This window comes from Cyclopterus lumpus, chromosome 7, assembly GCF_009769545.1.
Source record: "Cyclopterus lumpus isolate fCycLum1 chromosome 7, fCycLum1.pri, whole genome shotgun sequence".
In the NCBI taxonomy this organism is placed as follows: Eukaryota; Metazoa; Chordata; class Actinopteri; order Perciformes; family Cyclopteridae; genus Cyclopterus; species Cyclopterus lumpus.
The window spans coordinates 6790968-6813454 of NC_046972.1; the positions used below are offsets into that span (position 1 = coordinate 6790968).

The 22487-nt window shown below is 44.1% G+C and overlaps 3 protein-coding genes and 1 long non-coding RNA gene across 5 annotated transcripts; 1 reads left to right on the forward strand and 3 right to left on the reverse strand.

The window, feature by feature from the left end:
* Positions 1–6167: 6167 nt before the first annotated feature.
* LOC117733196 (msx2-interacting protein-like) lies at positions 6168–11343 on the reverse strand. The gene is made up of 2 exons (XM_034536643.1): positions 10896–11343; positions 6168–7855 (listed from the first exon to the last, which is right to left on the reverse strand). Exons 1-2 carry the CDS (start codon positions 10976–10978, stop codon positions 7531–7533), a joined length of 408 nt encoding a protein of 135 aa, XP_034392534.1. The 5' UTR covers positions 10979–11343; the 3' UTR covers positions 6168–7530.
* A 3491-nt stretch (positions 11344–14834) lies between these two features.
* tmem82 (transmembrane protein 82) lies at positions 14835–17036 on the reverse strand. 2 transcript variants are annotated; one of them, XM_034538370.1, is made up of 6 exons: positions 16919–17036; positions 16718–16790; positions 16446–16638; positions 15920–16334; positions 15511–15698; positions 14835–15038 (listed from the first exon to the last, which is right to left on the reverse strand). In XM_034538370.1, the coding sequence occupies exons 1-6, from the start codon at positions 17010–17012 to the stop codon at positions 14958–14960; spliced, it is 1044 nt and encodes a 347-aa protein (XP_034394261.1). In that variant the 5' UTR covers positions 17013–17036; the 3' UTR covers positions 14835–14957. The 2 variants fall into 2 exon arrangements, with proteins under 2 accessions (XP_034394261.1, XP_034394260.1); XM_034538369.1 differs by lacking the exon at positions 14835–15038 and having other exon boundaries at positions 15090–15698.
* On the forward strand, positions 16226–18470 carry LOC117734198. The gene is made up of 2 exons (XR_004609785.1): positions 16226–18181; positions 18263–18470. It is a non-coding gene; the product is annotated as an uncharacterized LOC117734198 (long non-coding RNA).
* Positions 18471–19268: 798 nt separating this feature from the next.
* mad2l2 (mitotic arrest deficient 2 like 2) lies at positions 19269–22257 on the reverse strand. The gene is made up of 8 exons (XM_034537016.1): positions 21878–22257; positions 21145–21263; positions 20977–21048; positions 20791–20891; positions 20565–20659; positions 20248–20321; positions 20025–20117; positions 19269–19884 (listed from the first exon to the last, which is right to left on the reverse strand). Exons 1-8 carry the CDS (start codon positions 21915–21917, stop codon positions 19846–19848), a joined length of 633 nt encoding a protein of 210 aa, XP_034392907.1. The 5' UTR covers positions 21918–22257; the 3' UTR covers positions 19269–19845.
* Positions 22258–22487: the final 230 nt, after the last annotated feature.

Sequence of the window (22487 nt, forward strand, 5' to 3'; positions counted from 1 at the left end):
CGCGTAATGGCACCGCCGTTCATTTGATCGCGTGGTCAGATTTAGTTGACTAATGTATGTCAACTTCCCCCCGGAATAGTGGTTACATAACCTTCAAAACGAGCCATAACTTAACAGCGCGCATGCTGCACCGTTGCACTCTGGTACTTAAACACATGCAGTAGCACTACACCCCCAGCAGTCCGCCGTTTGGCCACGGGCCGACGCTTAACTCTGCGTTTCCATATTTTAAAAAAAGGGCCCAACCAACCGATCGGATATTAGTGAAACGGAGTAATCTTGTTTTAGCCTCATCAACAACTTATTTCCCATCCTGCTGTACCACTGTGACCTGGACTATGTTAAGCAGCAGGGGGAGAAAGAAGATAGATGGCATTTTTAAGCTTTAGAATTTGAATTGAAACTAGTACGGTTAGACTCTGTGAAATGAAGGCTTACAACCAGAGAGTGCAGGTTTTCTTCTTAAAGTACTCGGTGTCCATGCCCTCATCTGAGCCTGGGATGCACAAAGGTAAACAACAGCCACGCACAAGGGTAGAAACCTTGACAGCTCCACTCACCTGCCACTCGTACTGCTGCTGGTACTGCTGACCGAGTCTGAACTGGAGGAGCGGCTGTGGGAGCCGGAGCCGCTGTGGGAGCGCGGCGGACGGGTCGCCTGACTCGTCAGCCTCTGAGGAGATGGATTTCGGGAATGCGTGGAGTGTGGGGACCGGCTGCGACTGTGGCGGTACGACCGCTCCCCGCGCCGACCCCTGTCCTCCCTGTATAGGTCCCTGTGCACCACACTGGCCAAAGTAAAGGGTTCCCTGGTGCGAGGCTCGTAGCGAGGCTCCGGCGTCTCAAAGCGACAGGGGCTCCTGCTGTGGGAGCGGAAGAAGCCGACCACGCTGGATGTAGGTCCTCCGCTTCCTGCCGGCGCGGCCCCCGCGGATCCTCCCGTTCCCGCGTTGCCGGCAACAGCGCTGACGATAGTCCCACTGACTCCCGATGGCGGCGCCGGACCACTTCCGCTGGAGGTACCAGACCCGGTCCCAGCTGTGCTCAGAGTCCTCTCTCTCGCATCGCGATAGTAGTCTGCTGTTTCGTAGTGCCGCTGGCGTTCAAAACTGCTACCGGGACGCTCGTGATGTCCGTAGGCACTGTGATCGTACGCCCGATCCCGACCTTCAGCCGTCCTAACAAACAGGAAGACAGAGCATCACATTACAGTTGCATTCACGGCAGCGGCTACGGCATCAGACACTTGGCAAACAGACTCATCAGGTGTCTCTGGTGGGTTTCTACTTAATTAGACGCATGGGAAGACAGGGCACTTAAGTGTTTGCAGAAGGGAAGTTCCTAAGAATTTAAAGAGATCATTCTTGTTTTAGCCTACAGACTGAAGTACAAGAGGATTCAATGGGTGAACTGGTTGAGACAGCTGGGTGTCTGAACTGTACGTGGCTTGGAGATGGAAATGGATCAGATGCGTCTGCCACAGAGATGCTGTCAGGTTTTTCCTGGAGGTGTTCACACAAAGCGTATACCATTTAAAACGGCTTTTCTTTGAACGCAAATGTGTTATAAGTCAATGGTTTATCAGTTCAAAACATCAAAGAGATATATAACTATACCCTAACGTAAACTGCACACACTATGATGAAAATGATACAATAAGCAGAGAATGACCGGAAGAGATTTTGAGCAAAAGGCATGCATTCAGTGTTTTTAAAAAAAAGGGACAGAGATCTGGAGATCAAGTATAACTGCAGGATGTATACTAACTAAAAATACTAACATGAGAGATTCATGCCTTGGTAGATTGTGAAGTCATTCTGGTCTTGCAACAAAAGTCACTTTCTGAGACATTTTATTATTTATCTGGGAGGCTTTGTTGAAGTTTTTTTTTGGATGTGACTTATAATGTTACACAATTTAACACCAACAACAACAAAAAAGTGTCTTCAAGCATCTTTTATGGAGACGCACATTTAAAAGAAAAAGGTGCCATTAAGGACATTCTGCTCAGCCCCGACCATCCTCGTTCTGAATAAAGCAATCAGAATTTAATTAGTTAATACGACTGCTGTGTCATTACAGTCGTATTAAGTAACTCCAGTAATGAGCGGGACAGGACAGCAATTACCACCGTTTGAATTCAGATCAAATTATAAATCAGCAAACGCAGGGCGGTTCATGGTTTGATTTAACAACTCTTACAAACCCTCCATGATTTTATTCTTTGTCCAGTTCAAATAAGAGGATGGAAACATAAGATTCAAGACGGTGCCGAATGTTAACGGTAAGCCTCAACTGTCGAAATGATAAAAACCTTCACTGCAGTACTTTTGAGATATATATATATATATATATATATATATATATATATATATATATATGGGGAAAACGTAATGGGATGTAGTGTTCCAACCAGAAGTCAATATGGTTGCTAAAACCAACCAATGTGCACAGCGTCTTGTTGGACTCGTATATTGTCCAACTAAAACTTCCTAGAAGGTATAGGAGGGCAACATTTTAAGACTTCTCCCATCCCCAATATTTCCAATGTCTACTTTCAACTTCCAACAAAGAAATACATTATTGTAGAACTAGAACTAGACAAGATAACTACAAATTAAGCTTATAATACCAAGCGTGAGAAAGAAGCTAATCAAGCCAATTCCCGAGATGGGATTTGCACATAGTCCTTGCTCACGATTGACGCGGGCATCCTAACCTTTTGGACCATCAGAGATGTGTTGATTACATCTGTGTTAAGATATTTCTAGTCAAATGCGTTTGCCTGCTGGGTTGCGTGCTGCTTCTGTCTATGCCAACAAAGAACGGTAAGCATAAATCAAAGACATTTGCAACATGAAGAAACTTCTGAAAGTGTTTCATATTAAAAGAGAAGTCAGCCGCAGCCTTTGGTTGTGAAAATGGGGCCACGAGGCTTTTGGTTTTGAATCAAGGAAAACATTTGTAATTCATTTTATAGGCTTCCTTGTGTGGTGTTTATTAGTTTTTGGATTTTATTCTTTGAAAGAGGTGCAGTGTTGCATTTTCACGAGCACTACGTCAAATCGTTTTGGGTGGTGTAGGAAATCACCAGCTGATGGGGAAACGGGTCCCAGTCTGAGCTGTAGAAACCATGTACGGTGGGTCATACAGGGGGCGAACGGGATATATGAAGATATATGGCTCAAGCATCTTCCTCTGCATCACTGATGGCCCGCGATGTCGTGAAAGGCATCTTGGTAAATGATCCATAAGATGAGTTTCCTAAAATGCCCAACACGACCTTTACAACTGACTGAGAATGTGTTCCTCATATTCACAAGCCTTTCGAGAGGACTTTGATGGATTGCAATCATCCAGTAAGCTTAACCCTTTGTACACATTTTAACCCTTTCAAGGATACACAATTTAGGTTTTCGCACAGCGAATCTCAATGACGAGGGTTAGTGACTTTGCAATAATGGAACACTAAGTTGTGTGGCCAATCTGTGTAAAACGTTGACATAAATGTAACCTATAGACACAAACAACTTCAATGTATTGGCATATAAATGGAAGTCTTTCAACAAAAGGCCTTTGCCATAAGGCGCGAGAACAAAAGACTGCATGGTGTGCATAGTCGACTGGATGTTGAAGCAGCTAGCACTATGTCTGTATTTCACTGCACTATACGTAAAGTACAGCGGGGCCGGGCGCCAATTCTGTTTCATCTTATTTGATTTAATCATCCGTCTGCTGGATTCATGAATAACATCTATGGTATAACGATGTCTGCAGTGAAATTGATGGATTACCTTGACCCCTAGATGCTCCTGAAAATGCTAATTTGGTGGCGCAGGCTCACTGCTCAATAGATAGCCTTCAATTTCACTTTACACAAAACAGGTTCTACATTATTCATGGAGATTAAAATAATTCAGTTGGACTTTTTTTCTTTCTTTTTCCTGCAGATTTTCCATTAGTGTTTGATTATTAGTCTGCTCTGGTGCATGCTAAACACATCAACTGTTTTTGGATAACGGGGACAGCATAATTATATGGATGCATTCCAGCAGCGTGCTCAGAAGGTATCTTATGTGGAGACTCAGTCGTGTGAGAGCAATACATGCATATCAATTCAATTCTAAATTTTCCAAACTATTTATACGTCGTTCAATGTTAAATATCCTTGTGGGACACCTTGTTATGCTTTGCAGGCTAAAGCACAAACCAGAGCCTTGGTTGGATTTCTATCACTTTATGCAATATTGTATCATGATTTAAAACCAAATTAATATATATATATATATATATATATATATATATCTTTTTTTTTTTATAATTGGAAACTCAAGGAAAAAATAGTTTAACCAAATAATTGGAAGAAGTGCTTTTGGTTAATCCAGTGAATAAACTACAAATTAAGGTGATCCATCAAACTGAAGCAACAATCCTGGAAAGACAGCACTGCCATGAATGAATCAGTCCCGTTTATTGATTTGCAATGTTCCCCTCAACAGTCCAATACAATCAGAAATTAAATAGGCACAGATAACACAGTATACATGCGAGAGAAGAGTCTCTGACCATCTCACGGCAGTTATCGCGTTATTGTTCACGGAGACATTAAAATCCAGTCAGGGACTTGTAATCTCTCTACCTGCACATTTCCTGACAAGGACTATGGCCAACTCACTAGTAAGAGTGAAATTCTACAAAAATAATCTTGAATTAGTTATATTTCTCAGGAGCTTAGGAATCAAATGTTGAATCTGCACCCCGTGGCAGCTTATACCGGATTCATATTCTTCTCTTGTCCCAGAAAAAGGAAGCTGAAGACATTTTAAAACTGTAGCTGCAAGCCAGGAACAAAAGATACTGGTGGAACTAATGATTACTTTCATTATTGATGAATACCATGATTATTATTTTATAAATCAATCAATCATTTAGTTTATGAAATGCCTTGTCAAGTCACATTTCAAATGTGGTTTTGTCCGACCACAAGCCCAGAATTCAACCGTGATGGATTTAATTCAATATTATGAAAAATTGTGCAAATGTTTAATATTTTTGCTTGACAAAAAAAAAAAAGAGTATCAATAAATACAAATAATCTTTTCTCCTTATTAAATCAACTGATACATTTTAATAAAATATACTGACAAGTAAAAATCCTAAACTGAACTAGACATCTTAAATTAGAAGCAATCTAAGAGGTTAGTTTAAGATGCATTTAATTCTGTCTCACTGTTTAAGACATAAGAAAATGTACAAACTGCATGAATATATTTCTAGTCTTTATCTATTTTTCAAATCCTTATTTGTTAATTTTTTTACTCCTACTCTTATTCATTATAGTGCACCGGCCCCACCTTTCACTGCACAAATTGTAAATACAGTATGTGGTGAATCTTTGAGTTTTTTAAATCTTCCACAGCCCAGTCCTTGTGTTATTTTAAAGACAGCGTTATAAAATAATATTATAATAACAATAAATATATGTTGTTATCACTAGTCATGTATAACATCTAAAAAGGTGGATCTGCGTCTATTTAACATGAGGAGAACGAGCGCGGGGTCAGGTGAGAGGAAGGGAAAAGGAAAGCACCACAAGGTAAGGTTGAGAGTTCGGCACAGACACACAGGCAGTAAGAGCAGTCTATGCACCGGCTACTCGGTTAGTGGGGGAAATGGAGAGAGACAGGGGTTCAAACTAGGGGGTTAGAGAGGACAGCTAAAATACACAGGGCAGGACATACCAACCTTTTGAGAGAGTGGTAACTTGACCTATTATTCCAAATACAAATCTAGGGAGACAGAACTTTGTGAGCAGAAAAAAAAAAAAAAAAAAAAGGGCAAAAATGTTGAGTGGAGAGGAGGCAAAAAAGGAAGCAAAATTGTTCACATTAGAAAACGTAATCCTCAACTTCAGGGCAAGGGACCTCTTGTACTTAGACGAGTGTCCGTTTTAACGAGGAAAAAAACTAAATTGGCCTTGTACGGATCCAGGGTAGGATGTTTTGTATGCTGGAAAATGTCAATTCGAGTCCATACAACCATCCAAATGTAAGGGGGGGAGGGATGAGTCCGGTAAAATGAATGCATGATATCCATAAGTCCCTCTTCAGAAAGTAGTGCACAATTGATTCCCCAAAGACAATGATGGACGTGATGGGAGGGGGGGGGGGGGGGAGTCTTACATCTTCAGTTTGTGAAGTCTTGGGCATTCCAGTGCACAGGAGAAATCTGCCCGTGACAGATTAAGATTGAAGAACACGTCTCTTAACGGTAATCCAGATTATTGTTCGTAGGAGCACTGTATTCATTCCCAGGGCGGAGAACATTCATAACAGTTCTGAAGCTCGTGGATGTTCGAGTCTGTCGTCCATCTGCGTTACAAGTGGAAGAGCCTCCATGCAGTCCAAACCGGAGCCCAAGTCAGTGGGGAAATGCCGTCGATTGGCGCAACTTTGTTCACCGATTTTGTGTGCGTTTTTGTATCCGTGTTTAAATTATAGTTCCACGTTCAAGAAAGGAGTGGATAATCTGGGTAATCCACAGACGAGAGGCCGGTTATCTCCAGCGGCTACTTTTCAGTCCCAATTTCCAGCATTCTTCTTTGAATTGTACGATCCAAACATTAGTCCGTGTTGGTCCTCATTAGATCTGGAAGTCTCGGTCGTCGACAAGGTAAAGAATAATCTCCACAAAAATGACGCAAGAACAAAAAAGAAAAAAAAAAAAGGAAAAAAAAGTACTTTGCTCACTGTTTTTGTTGTCTTAGTTGGATCACCAGTGGAGGTCTCCCAGCACTCAAATTGTAATGCCCTGATTTTAGATATGATCCCAAATAAAACAAAACAAAAAAACCAAGAGAACCAAGAAAGCAACCCGTACCTTTAGCATGAAATCCTTAAAGTGTCTGGCCAGCGTTAATCCAACAGAGAGGGATACATATCCTGTGTGGGTTATCCTCGTGACTCCAGCCCACAAGAGAAGTGAACACCTCCGTGAGGCGTGAACGATAATCGAAAACCAAATTGGACTAATCCAAACAATGGTGGGGTTTTTTTTTGGGGGGGGGGGTTGTTTTTACATATAGCGCGTGCTCTTGGTTGTTTTGTTACATGAGGAAACAGAGTGACATTAATCCACGAGCAGGGCGCGTAACTCCAGATTAGGGGAATCCCAGGGATGGCTGCTGGACCACTCTCTCTTTTTCTGACCCCCCCACCCCCCTCCAGTAATCTCCTATAATCCTGGGAAATTTTACCATATCCAATCTTTTGCCCTGTACTTTCTCGCTCACAGAGATGTTTTAAGATCACAAAGATAATCCCCGACGGAATAAACTATTGGCTATTCCTTAAAGTAACTGATGCACTTGTGTATAATCATGCTTTCATCACTCATGGAATATATCCGTGTGGACCTGAGAACGCCCCTCCCCCGCCCCAAACAAGTAAATGAATAGATGGTGGGAAGATGCTTGGAGGTAAGGTGTAAGAAACCACGGTTTCCCCCTGTCTTCAGAGAAACTTTGTCCACTTACCCGTCTAGTCTGCGTTCATAGCGTCCATCTCTGCTGTGGAGCGACGTGGGGGGCCCATACACGGTCCCCCCTGCCGCCCTTGTGAACCCTGATACATCCCGGCCACGAGAGCCTAAGGACAGACTATCGTCCAGCCCCCTCGCTGCAGTAGGAATTGTGCCCGGTTCATTGTAATCAGTGCGCAGGTCTCTGTCCCCCATCTTGTTGATAGCATTATGAGCCTTCTGAGCACTTTTAATGTCCACAAAATCCACAAAGGCTGCGACTCCACCTTCTGAACCCCGCTTGGGCAGGACCTTGACACTCTCCACGCGGCCATATCTGCAGAGAACACAGTGGAAAACACCAGGTGATCACCAGGTTTTGAACTGCAACTACGGGGCTTCAGTGTTTATGAATTTGCAAATGGCGTTCAGTTTTGTATTCACAGAAAGAAAAATATGTAAATGAAATAATGCACTTTCCTAAACGATGACACCTTTTTCAAGATTTAATATTGAATTAAATTACGTCTCAGAGAAAGAGAGAAGGGGGGGGGGGGGGCGGATTTAAGGTGGCTTTGCTCCCCTTATTTTCTGCTCTGTGGTACTTTCTTCTTTCAAGGCAACAGTAACCCAGCTACTGTGTCAGTAAATGTATATATTTTCTGACATTAGCATGTCGTCAGAATAAAATTGTCTAGAGGAGAATGGTGTGCTCATAATAAACCTACTGGAAAGCGCACAGATGAGGTTTGGACCAGAACAAAACCGAAAAAGAGACATTTCCTGATTTGCTTTGTGTGGGTTTTAAAAAAATTCAAAATGCATTATGCATGTCTATATAGGTTTTTTCTGATGGTGTGGTTACATTTTTAACATCATTCCACCTTATTTTCCTCCCTCGACTTAATACAAACTGTTAAAAAGGTGTATTGTTGTAGTATTCATTATTACAGGAAGGTAGTCCCATTGTTTCCAGAATCATTCTCCTGCTCAGTGATGGTTGAATTAATTGATGGGAAATGTGCGAGCCCATTCTGGGGTTACAAAGCCTGCTATCATCTTTGTCCGTTGAGGGCCCCCCCCCCCCCCCCCCCCCCCCCCGCCTTTCGGGACTGTATTTTCGCTGTCCGTCGGAGACAGTCGGGGAGCCCATAAATTTATTGGCAATCCCAGTTCACAACATTGAACAGCCGACGACGACGACGCCATTTTAGAAACGCTGTTCCCACTGCTTACTCATTCAGCCCGTCCCCCATCTTCAATGACTTCCATCACACATCGGGGCTGTCATGCACCTGCAGACTCAAGACTCCCCCTGGGTTCACGCTGGAGCCGAGGCAGCCTTGCCGACAGTGCCTCCGCCTCCGCCCCCACCTCCGCTATTGCAATAGAGTGCCCCCCCCCCCCCCCCACACCCGAAACATAACGTTACGCACATCATAGCACGGGCTTATGTAAAGAAAACGGCATATAGGTAGCCCATTATTGTGCGTTGTGCGAGGCGACACTGACCATTTGCAATTCACCCACTGCATCCATCCCTATATATATATATATATATATATATATATATATATATATATATATATATATATATATATATATATATATATATATATACAATCACGTTTAGATATCGGTGACACTTTTCGTTCAACATGATTTATGATGATTAATGTTGGTGATTTGGCAGCCCTCGTGCGATATTGGCGACGCCTACACATCACAGTCAGGGACGCAACGTCGATCGTATAAGAGGCAGACTGCTGTTATTCAGAGGTCTGGTCTCCCGCACATATGGACGGAGAGGCGGGCTGCGACTTCCTTGACAGCCGCGGAGAGAGAGAGAGAGAGAGAGAGAGAGAGAGAGAGAGAGAGAGAGAGAGAGAGAGAGAGAGAGAGAGAGAGAGAGAGAAAGAGAGAGAGAGAGAGAGAGATGGGGGGAGGAGGGGAGAGATAAAGAGAGGGGAAGAGAGAGGGAGAGAGGCGAGGGCGCGCAGACAACCCTGATAGCCACACACACACACACACACACACAAATTTACATGTTTCTCTCCCTCCGGTAATGACAACAAAGCCGAAAGCCCCATAAAAGGTGCATGGGGGTTTTGATATGCACCATACAAATTTAAATTTAAATTTAAAAAAAGAGCACAAGTGGAGCTCGATCAGAATATCGGAATCAAAAATATCGATGTGTTGGCTGATTTGAAAGCAGATCGGATCACGCTGCGGGGCTGTGCAAGTCAGCAGCTGTGGGGGTGTGTTAGGGGGGCGGAGAAGCAACCGAGGTAATAATGTAGCGAAGAACCCCCACCGCACAATCGTGTTGTGTTCATACGCGCACAAAGTAAACACGAGTACTGTAACGTTACAATGTTGCATGCGAGTCACCCCCCCCCCCCCCACCACACCACCACCTCCCTCTCCCTCTGCTCGATCGCAGCCAATTTGCAACAACGTCGTAGCAGCGTGGAGGTCGCGTCACCTTTCTTAGCTTTCACTGACATTTAGAGGAGGACACCACAGAGAAGAAAAATAGATCCGGTTATTGCAACAGCTAGAGCACCCTGATAATAAGTAGTACGTGGTGTGCTGATTGACTCTCTGCACTGTGGTGGTGGTGGGGGGTGTGGGGGGGTCTGGTTGGTTGGAAGCGCTGACCCGACGAACCGAGTGAAACGCCGGTCCCCTGGTCCGCTCGGGCAACAGAACGCACGCGGCGGCGGCGACACACTTTTCACACCGATCTGCCAAAAGATGCGGACTGCGAAGTGCAACGGCGTGTTACCATGCGAGCAGATGAAGTTGGTTTACCGTGCGCCGGCTGGCGTTGTAGAACATAAAAAATAAAACACACACACACACACACACACACACACACACACCAACATGTAAAAACAATGCGTTTTATTTCACGGCACCCAGGTTTCTGAACAGTCCCGTGGTCACCTGGCGCGAGTGAACAGCCGAGCAGAACGAAACCAATTTAAAAAATAAAAAAAAGGACCAGCAAAGTTATCGCTGCAGCCTCCAAGTTATTAGTAACAGTGTCAAAATGGCAACAAACAACAAAACATATGTCCGCAAGCGGCGGGTCGGCGTGACGCGCGCTGTGGCCGTTTTTGGTGTTTTTTTTTTTTGCATCTCCGCTGAAATGCAGCACGACGTTGTCGCTCATGACAGCACAGTTGCCAAATGGGACTTTGCTACAGGGGGAACCTCCTGCTTCATCCCGACTTCACTCAAAATGTGACACAACAGAGAGGGAGATGCTGGCCATGCACTCGTCGTTACATTACCACAATTCTCACACACACACACACACACGCGCGCGCACGCACGCACGCACAACGTTCATTTGCGTTTCCACTCACCGCTTGAAGTGCTCAATGATTTTCTCCTCTCGCACATTTTCGGGTAAATTTCCCACCCATAAATGTCTGGTTTCCCGGACCATACTGTGTGCTCCTGCTCCCCTCTCATACAGATGAGTTTGCGATGTCAGTTTCTTGCCGTGCAAAATAGAAGAGAAAAAATAAAAAGCTTTGCAAAAATAAAAACGCCAGACGAGAGGAAAAAAAAAACACTAAATATCACCCGGCTCAAATCATTGACTGGTCGCTGTGACCCAATGTAAACCATTAGGCTGGATCCCCGCACACGCTGTTAAGATACTCTTCACTGTAGAAAGCGCGATCTTGCACCTCGTGAACGCGCTCCGGACTGTTCCCGTGACTAGGCGCGTCCCTGACACCATGCGACCTTTTGGGTGTCGAAAGAAAAGCATGTAGCTTCCTAAAAAGATGCAGCAACTTCGCTCTCGTAATGAGAGGCGCACCGCGCAGGCGTGGCTTTGTGTGTGAACTTCTTTTTTTCTCCCTGATGAGATCGTCTCCCGCCCCGTGCGCATGCGCGAGAAAACCCCTGGTTGAATGAAGGTGCTTTGACATCTGAGAAGCTTTGACTCTGCAGGAGGATCCCATCCCGTCCGTGCTCGTCTGGTGTGACAATGTTTTTTTTGTTTTTTTTTACACGTTGCTTACAGTAACACACTAAATTAAGCCGATTTTGATTTTTTGGGGGGGGAATATTTTGTTAATAGACCCATTTTCCTTTTTATCAATGCACAGCAACATCACCACCCCACATTTATCGGGTGAGTCATAGGCCCACATAAAAAATAAAAAAAGGTAGCAGGCTTGCTGCATCTAGGCTGACGAGGTATTTTAATAATGAATCACAGACTAAATACTTTTAATACTTGGTACTGGGATGGACTCTTGTGAACCTGTACAGAATATGCTCTTTAAAAAATGGATGGATCGACCAATGACATATTGGTCCCCATGTCTCCACTTAGGTTGACATTGTACATCAGTGAAACCAAATTACATGCAGGGATTTAATACGTGAGGGTTTTGCTGAGTTGACTCCTCTTCATTTAAAGTCTAAAAAAGGTTGTATTGAACATTTGTGCCTGCAGGCAACAGGAAACTAAGGAGCCCTTGTAGGTCCTTCTGAGTGTTAACAATTAGAACATTTGACGCTGTGATGAGCTTCAGTAAAATAATATGCTGGGACATACTGTAAGTTAAGATCCGTACAAAGTCCAATATCAGTCATTGCTCTGAGGTTACAGAGCAGCCTCGTTATTATGTAAACAGAATAGATTACAGTCTGGAAACTTTATTTCTTTGTTTAAGAGATTTCTCTCTCACAAACTGGCCCATAGATTAATCAGGAAATACATATACAGGTCAAACTAACTGACAAGGGTTACTAAGACATTATTTTCCTTTAGGGTGGTTTAGAAGCTGTGGGATTGACGCTCCTGGCAAAAACAAAGAATTCAGTCAAACCCAATGCCTTTGACTTTACTCCATATGTTTCAGAAGAAGAAACCCTGTAATATTCTCGAGCAGTGCATTGTTAGATCTGCTGGGACATTTTTTTTTTTAAATACCACAAAATTAAACAATCATGCAGGCTGACATGATGACACACAAACACAATATGCAAAACATGCCCCTTCAGTTCAACACATAATTGTGCAATGAGAGCAATGTAACAACATGAGACAACAAAGTGCATTCATCTGCACGTTGCTTTATCATAATTCAGTTTATAATGTGTCCGATTCCCACATGTCTGCCTTTTGCTTATATGCGTCCAGCTCATTAGGTACAAATAATGCTTTAACTATTTACTACTATACTGCTAGTGGGCTGCAAAGATGCGTAGAGGCTCTACAGTCAAAAATCTGGTCTGCTAATAAGTAACATGAGCAATCGGGTCCATGTCCAAAGGTACAAAAGACAGTGATAAACATTAATAGTGGGTAAATAAAAGCGCCATTGCTTTTCTTCTTCTATGTGTCTTTCCTTGAAAGACTATCTCTGTTTTTATGATAGTGCTTGTGTAGCCTATAGTTAAAAAGAAAAACCGTGTTAATATAATCTGTGGGGTCTATATCTGAATTTCTAAAGTTAATTTACTCTGTACATTTTCACCCATAAGAGCAGAACGTAAGATTTAAAAAAATAAATCAAAAAACGATTGTTGAATTGAAGTTTGTTCCAGTCAAAGCTCTGTTACTACACGACGGCATTATTCTGCTTCTGTTGCTATATTAAGCACGCACATGAAAGGCCGAAGTGCGCTTGCGCTGAAATGCGGTAACAAGGGACACGCGCAACCGTTGTGCGCATGCGTCCGGCGTGCCTATCAGATGAGAACAGAAAAAAAAAGTCTGGAAATGTACTGAGAGGCTGATGACGACTCCTCAGTCATTTCAATGGGCTCGGCCGCTCGTGGAGGACGTCCTCCCGGTGTCTACTCAACTCGTCCTGATGTGGAACTTTTATGCACTTACAAAAATAATCTAATAAATCTATGGGAGTACAATTTCCTAATTTGGTGGCTCGAGACACCAAAACTAAATGTCCGCTTCAGTGCTTCTCAGACGTGGATTATCTTGGGAACTGGACCCGTCCGGCTCAATGTGCCCACTGTTATTTCACACGCCTGTTCTGCTCTTCTTTTTGTTGCTCCTTTTTTTCTTTTCTTTTTTGACAAGGAATGACGGGACTGATCAAACAAAAAGCCATCTCTTGGAATATGTGTGTGTGTGTGTGTGTGTGTGTGTGTGTGTGTGTGTGTGTGTGTGTGTCTGTCCACAGCTCTCAATAAAGACGCATCTATTTGGGCACACACGAGGATTCAATGAGAAGCGGGTGCTGCTATAAAACGGGCGCAGCGTCAATATTATTGAGAGAATGTCGCAAAGATGTGCGTGAAACAGCGATGACAGTTCCACACATATCTTACAACAAAGTATCATAAAGCGAGTGTATGAAATCAATGCGAGTTGTCGACTTGTATTATTATTATTATTATTATTATTATTATCTTGTATTTCGAGGTAGTTAATTTCCGAGGAAAATCAAAGTAACCGATCCGTTTCTTTGTCTAACGCCATTTTGTGCGTGACTTTACAGCACTAATGTTGTCGTCAGCCATTTTGCCTTTCCTTTTTTTCCTTCTTTTAGAAGTGGAGAGACGAGTCCCTCTTTCTTTAGGCCCACGGTGTTGTGATGAGCTCGAGCTCACTACGATGCGATGTCATTCAGATAAACTCAGCCATTGCCTGGTGTGTTTGGAATGGACTCGATGTTTGCATTTCTTCACTTTCCAGCTTCCTGCATGAGCTGTGGCATCTTTTGATAGACGCGTTTTGTTTGACTGTAAAAAAACCACATTTTAAAAAACCTCGACCTCGCAATTTGTACATGCTTTGAAAGCCACAATGTATGTAATGTAGCCTACATTATATCATAATGTAATATTAATGTTGTTTATTTTGTTGTCGACTATATCTTTGGTGTGGTGTCTTTAGAGGTGAAGATGGAAAAGGAAATACAAAACATTCTTGAGTCCTTAAATCCCACCAGTTGGTGGCTTAATGTGAACATACAGCCAAATGCTAAACTGTCTATTTGTGACCGTCTTCTTATCCGTAGGCGGGGAACAAAAAGGTTTTGCAAGCTCTTTGGAACAATGAGGAGATAACATGGCAACATATCCTTAAAGATTACAGCATTGGTGCATCCAAGATGTAACACAGAGTAGAACAACGTCCAGCCAGAACTGCAGGTGTTAAATCACCAAGAAAATCAGATGCAAGAGAATAAGGGACAGATCCCCATCGCTGATGAGGCAACGTTTTAAATGAAGCACAATGAAGCAGATTATTCTGTGGCTCATATATAACTATTCCACAAATTTATTATATTTTTTAGATTACCTTTTTTTCACATATATTTCAGTCGCTGTGCTATCCTCTTTGGAGTCTTTTTTTATGAAAAAAACATTACATTCTGAATACAAAATAGTTCATTGTTGGTGTAGCCCTATATTAGGACTTTAAAAGGATGCTTCTATCTCCGATGCTCCTTCTCTTGTGTCTGTGGTCTTCGTCGAGGCTCTCCTCTTGTGTAGTGTGTGGCATCCTCTTCCTTCTGTGTGTACAAGTATGACAAGATGAACCATCATTACTCACCCAAAAATATTATACATTATATAAGTACCAACAATGTTGTATTGAACACTTGTGTGTTTTATTTTAACTTGGCTCCAATGTATTGTTGTCTTTAAGGTTAACCACATCAATTTTATCAACCTATATATTTGCTAAATATATTCAACCCACCTTTCAAAGCAAATTCACAAAGGTACACAACTTTCTTTTAACCAGGCTAGCTCAGTGGAAAATAAAAAGTAGGCTCAGTATTCTGAGTCAGGTGTTAATTTGGCCTGAATCTATCTGGGGGATCTTCTACCTTCTCCACCTGGGACACAAGTTAGAGAACTTCCTTCTCATCCTGGGACCCACGCCTGACGCACACATTGATATTCCGCCCCAGTTCCGGGGTCCCGGCGGACAGAAGGCGTTTTCAGCCCGCGTGCGGCTTCCAGGGGAGAACCACTGACCTGCGATAATGCGGCATCGAGCAGATCCTTAGTGGGGATTAGACAGCTGGCCTCACCCAGGAAGCACATTAGGATGTGGAGCACGTCAGCCCAGCGTCCAACAGTCAGCATCAGGACCATCAAACCGCCGAGACGCACCACCACCGTGTTCAGCACCGCCTGGCCGCCGGGCTGACGGTGCTGCTCCTCTGCAGAACAGAAACGCACTATTTGAGGGGCCGTATTATTTGCTGGGAATGTTACACACTTTAGTACAAATCTATACAAATTAAAGATGGATGCAATAGCAGTCAGACAGAAGGGTCCATAACTCTGAGGCCATGATGGATCAGTGTGTCTTATATGAGTGTTGCACCGTGATCTCTAACACGTGTTCCCCTTTTTATTTATATGACACACGTTTTCTCACCCTGCATGTACACAACCAGCAGTGTGTAGCAGATAGTCAGCGGTGTCCAAAACCTGAGGGCCTCGGATGCAGAGAGAAAGTGCTGGTTGATGACCGCCACCGCGGCCACCGCCGCCACGGAGAAGGCGATGCACACGGCCCTGCACAGAGCGGGCATCAGGCGGCGGCCCGCCGTGAGGAGGCTGATGCAAATGCCGCAGTAGCGCTGTGAGCTGTGGAGTCTGTACAGAGACAGGACGTGGCGCAGCAGCAGCGTGGCCTGCCTCGCTAGGAACCAGCTGAGCGCCGCGGCCAGCAGCAGGCACAGCCAGCGCTGCGCCGCCCCCTCGTGGAGAAAGTGCAGACTGCAGCTTAAGGCACAGCCGAGGGAGAACTGGCTTTGAACCAGCAGCTGCTGCACACATTTATTTGAGTCCTGAGGGGATAAAGGGGGCGTTATGAACACAACACCAGAAGTGAACTCTGCAAATGTGAGCAAAGTGGGTGACCGTGCGGGCATATTTTAGTTCATCACATGGTTTCTCACAGGTCCTGCTGTGGCCAATCCGGAGACGGCTCGAATACAAAACTCCAGCACCACCAGGGAGGCCACGCGGGAGCCCACCACGGCCAGCGTCCCGGTCACGAGCAGAAACTGGAGCTTCTCAACGAGTCCAGAGTGAGCTCTCCTCTGGTGACTGGGTGTCCTCTCGCTCGATGCGTCCTTTGTGTCACTCCAACTGTGAGGCGTGAACGTAAATACGTAAGTATGTCGGTGAGGATGGCGAACGACATCGCTTATGAGGGTCGTTTCCTCACCTCTCCTCTTCTAGAAACAGGTGCAGTCTCATCAGGGAGCAGAGCACCGAGATGCCACAAGCACCGATCAGTCCTGCAGGTCACACACACGCGCGCACACACACACACACACACGCACCCACGTGTTCAACACTCCAACTCAACACTCCAACAGTTGATAAACAGCAGCAATGTGGACGTCAGAGAAAATGAAGAGCTCACCTTGAAGTAAACTCGTCACTGGATTTGCATCGAGAGTGAACCACCCCGGTAGGAAGTAGGAAGTCGGACTGAGCGACGCGATAAAGGAAAACATCGTGCTAACGTCCGACTTTTAAAATGTCACAGGTTCGAAACCCGTGCATGGATGTAAATGTGATCTTAGTAATCGCACACTAAGGAACCATGATGTGTGTATATTCCCAATCTGGTGACACAAACATTATCAGCTCAGCTCTTCTGCCTCGGCGTCGAGCTTTGCTCATCGGGAGCCTGCAGGGGCTAAAGGTCGCAGGAGTGTCGGTGGAGCAGAGGCCTGGCTGCCTGACTCATAACCACAGAGTGGAGGTTATTGGGCCATGAGGAAGGCTTCACACAGAGGATGGCAGGTGATACTCTCTGCAAGCTACAATGTGAAGCATTGATTATCTCATATATCCTTTCTTTTTTATCACAGAAGGCTGTATTATCTGTATATTTTAGATATTGCATTTGGACAAAGAGCCGTTTCACACAAAACAAGGGTCATCAGTGTACAATATTCATGGTATTGAACTGACATCCGTCACCAGCGACAACAACACAATTGCAGTCTTCCTCCGGCTACTTCAGGCACCAACGATGCCACCTGTTAACAGAAAAATCTAATGCAACCTGAAAAAGTGACATTATAGTTCACGTTTTCACTCAGGGGAGGGAGAAAGTATTTTTGTTATCGACCCATGGTCTGATGAAAGCAGAGACAAACAAACCACACAGAGCACAAATTGCCCTTTATCACTGAGAAAGAATCATATAAGCACAACCGATGGATTTATAACCACGACCAAGGTCTCATTCTAAGCCGCTTCCTGGTTACGTTAAGCGTTTCAGACTCATGAGCACTAATTACATTTATTTGAATGTGGGAATGTAAAGTGATTGCGTTTTCAATTAAATTAAATGAATTTTGTATTGCCCAAAATCCCAAATTTGCCTTAGAGGGCTTTACAATATGTACAGTACATACTTTGTGAGTCTGATTATTTTCAGTTTGTTGCATCTAATTTTCAAAATTACAAAACACACATTGATACCACTCGACTGTGCTGTTTCTCGTTTGTATTTCCTGTGGTCACGACGGTGGGCGAGCGCTGATTCCAGGCAGCAGATAAATCTCTGAGAAAAGGAAGGACTTTGCTCGTGGACTCCAACAGTCAATGAGCAATATGATCGCTGGAACGTGGACAACATCAACATGAACGTGGATCAGTCTACTGCGATGAGGTGAGCCATCAAACATGAAGTTCTCATATTGTGGAGGATTTTGTTGGAATAATGTTCTCTCTCTCTCTGTTACATTCACAGGATCTACAACAGAACGCAACAAAATCAAATCAGCAGTTTTCAGCATTGACTGGAGATACTTTCATAAGAAATGACAGAAATCCAGTATTTACATTAACACTGCAAGTCAAAGGCCCAGTTCTGCTGGATGTGTAGTGTATGTTCTCATTCTGCTCTCGTAACTTTCTATGTACATGAAATGAAAGTTTAAATAAAGGTTGTAAAATAACATTTATTGTATTTGTAATCTTGATAAAACGTTAGTGTTGCAACCAGACAACTGAATATTAAAGACAGAGTATCAAATAGTCTCTCGCAAGTGCACAAGTTATGTCTAAAATGCACATTCTGATATCCGCCTTTTGTTGCATGTCACATCAGCACGCTGCTGTCATGGTCTCTAGGATCAGCAGTGTCATTAGGTCAAAGGTTCACTGGTGAGGGATTTAATGTAGCCGAGCATCAAAGGTCTCTGAATCTGTCGTCTGCTGCAGACGACTACAGATATATTTTTTTATATATATTTACCTTTACGCTGAACTCAAGTTGGGTCACCAGTTGACATCTTCTGTATTCAACGATGATGGAAGGTTTTACCAGTAAATATCGAGGCAATGTAGAAGAGTGATGAAGTAACACAGCGTCTGTAAGGCAGCCGGAGGAGCTCCGATGAATCAGAGAGAACCGGGAAAAGCTCTCATCAAATGACTGGGCATAACGCAGTCTAGAGATTTGATCTGATCTTAATGTAACATTCTGCCGATGGATTTACATTTTTTGGTTTGCGTGTAGTTACTAAATCAGGTAAAAGACTTGTAAAAAGAGCTTCCTGTTGGCTGTGCAGGTGGTGGCAGCAAAGCTTACATTTAGGACTCTCTGCAGGGAGGCCAGTGACTAACATATCCTTTGGCTGGCTGGTTTGTGTGTTTGTGTGTGTGTGTGTGTGTGTGGTGCCGTCCTGTTGAAGACTTTAAACGATCTGCATTAAGGGTTATTCCATAGAGAATAACTGGATAATCACCAAGAGTCATTCGACAAAGTGTTTGCTTTAATACACACTAACACAGATATTTATATAGTGGTGGTACTTTAAAAAAACTTATTTTCTTTTTAATTACAGTACAATTTGTCTTTTCACATAGTTATCAGCAGTAAAACTGTTCCTTTGTCACAACATAACAACTTTGAATTTGTCACATAAGAATGGAGGTGAACAATACGACTTGTTGCATGAAAAAAACAAAAAACAACAGACACACATCCCCTTTCATTTCATGGTACGTTTGGATCGTACCGTTGTGCTAAAGAACTTAAAGCGATCAAACACGAGTCATGGCAATGAAATGACAAACGCATTCATGCAGATTTTGCAAGGCGTGCGATCAAACCGCCGGCGGAGGGCAAACAATGTGGGCTTTCTTGATGAGATGTCTGAGTGCTGCCTCTGTGCGACCCTCGACGCCAGCTGCAGCACAACGCGCACACATCTCACTCTCATTCTCGATGATCCCATGTGTTCAACAAAAACTCAGGTTGGGTTTTTTTTTTTTCGTTTTGTTCGACGGCGTGAAATACTTTGCTGATGAGTCGACGTCGTCGCAGGCCTACGTTTTCTGGGCCCTCTCTTCTACGTAGAGCTGCATCTGTTAAAGACAGAGAATGATCAAAAAGAGCAAGTGTGCCATTTCAACACGACGACATGATTTCTGTTTTGGGGAAGGTGTAGCAGATTACGACTTGTGTTTGTGTGCACGTTTCTTTTGAGTGGGAGGTTTCCGCTCACTTTCACGATGTCAGACGTCATGGTCTTTAGTGGGATGAGTCTCGGCTCCTGCATGTGGACCTCCTGCTCGTCAGCGACTATCCATGGAAAATCCTGGGGGGGGGGGGGGGTAAATGCACAAATGTGACGCAACAGGTGCACGTTCAGCGTTGATGTATTATTGGAGCCGATCGAAAAATCGTTTTTTCATTCGCAGTCACACGTTGATCTGTCAGAATCTCACCTTGATGACTTGAACCTTCTCCATGTTGCGTGTAGCAGCATCTCTGGTGTGTACCAGCACTGTAAATGAACACCCTGTGACAAACAAATGCATGATTTAGTACCCGTCTCTACCCGACTATAACTTAGGTATCATTAAATGCCATCGTCGGTATATACGCTCGATTCATTTTTTTAAAGTGCGGGCTTAAGATAGATTTTGGGAACCACTCGGCTGAACAGGGAATCGAAGCAAATGATTTTTCGCAATCCTCGTGAAAGTTTTAGGAATACACAATCGAGTGAGTCTGCCATGTGCGGAATCCTCGCCGGCGTTACCTGGTGGGTTATTATTTAAAACTGCATCACACACGCTGATCTTCAGGATGAACGCCCTCAGCAGCTGCTCCACGTGAGACAGTAACGTGTCCGAGCTGCAACAACAAACCGTGATGACCATGATCACCCGGGAAATGTAGGACAAAACAAGCGCGTTGTTTATACTCCATACTAATTTGTTAACAATTCTAATTAAAAAAAGGAGAGGAAGAAGGGGGAAAAAAACCTGATGGACAGTAGTGGAGGTTGGGAAATCTCAAACACAAATCTCTCGACTGGATGATGCTCTTTGTCCATGATGACCACCGCAACCTTCTCTGCATCATTCTGGGAGGGACATGAAAGATTCAGAAAGGCACAGCCGCGATGGTCACGTTTCCTAAACAAGCCTCGGTGTCGGGTCATGACTTACCTTCTCAATGAGAGGCTTCACACAATAAAGTGTATCTTGGATATATTGATTCAGCTCCGGGTGACATGACATCTGGAAAATAAAACACGGCAAACACTGAAGACCCATTTTTGAGCGATACAACTCGGTGAGCCTGTTCAGCGGCGTACGCATTGTATTCATCTGTACCTGCACGGGCACATTGTATTTCTTTCTCTTCTGGAATATTCCCGAGGGATAAACTTCGCGGACGTACAGGATGAGATGAATGGCGACCTCCAGGAACTCACACAGGATGTCAGCAACCACTGGAAAAAAGGAGTCAGACTGGTTAATCACGTCTCCATGCATTTCATTTGTCCTTGTACAAAGTAACACCAAACTCAATGCAAACACCCGGCAATTATTAGGTCACAAAAAGCAACATCAAGCGAGGAGGAATTGACAGGAATAAACTGCCGTTCAATTGAATTCATATCGTTTTGCCCAAAATCACAAATTAGCCTCAGAGGGTTCTGCAATCTGTACACGTACAACATCCTCTGTCCCGGGAACTCATCAGTACAGGACACCTCCTGCCAAAATAAACCCCTTTAAAGAGCAACAGAGGAGGATCCCTCCATCAGAATGGAGAAGTACAATAGCGGTCACGTGTACAGACAACAAAACAAATAAATGATTCTTATATAGAGAGCAGTTATGTATTATGCAATGCCCAACAGGACAGCATGTACCCATAATAATGCCTATAATGGTCTCTATTAATGGGCTGGGTCAGGTTTAATTGCAACTATATCAACTGAACACTGTCAAAGCCACGTTGAACAAATCCGGGGCTAGACTACCGCTAAAGGACGGATGATTAACTGTGCCGTTGATGTGTGTGCGCGCACGCGCGCGCGAGTGCTTGTGGTCGACTCACCTTGTCCAAAATTGAGATCTTGCCTCGTTAAAGTTGTCATGTTTTTCTATGCTCGCCACAACAACAACTGTCAAGTGAACCAAGCAGCGAACTGCAGCGCGAGCGCACGTTACGAAGGCGGCGGTCTGTCAGGCGTCCATTATCTCGAGGCGGCCGTTAGTTGGTGTCCTTCTTGTGTCGCTGCTCGTGCTCGACGGTGACACGCGACGGGAGGGGAGCACGAGGCGTTAACCGTCTTCACGGAGACGTGAACCTCGACACGACACGACGGCACAAAGAGTTTTAACAGCCCGAAACCAAACGCGGCTTTTTCCTCCCGTTCACCGAGCCGCGTTCAAAGCTTGGTGGCGCATTTTACTGACGTCACTATTTGTTTACATGTGGCCTTACCGTCCACTGGTGATTACGTTGCTTTGTCGCGCATTTCTGGGTTAACTTTCTTACTGCGGTCAAGCCAGCCTCCACTTCGAAAAACACAGTCAAGTCAGCCCGCACGGTTTTTTTCACGACACGTATATACTAGACATTACTAGACATTGCCTCGTGAATTTATGAGGTCAGCTCAGGATGGAGATTTTGACAGGCTCTCAACTTGAAATGAAACATCAGA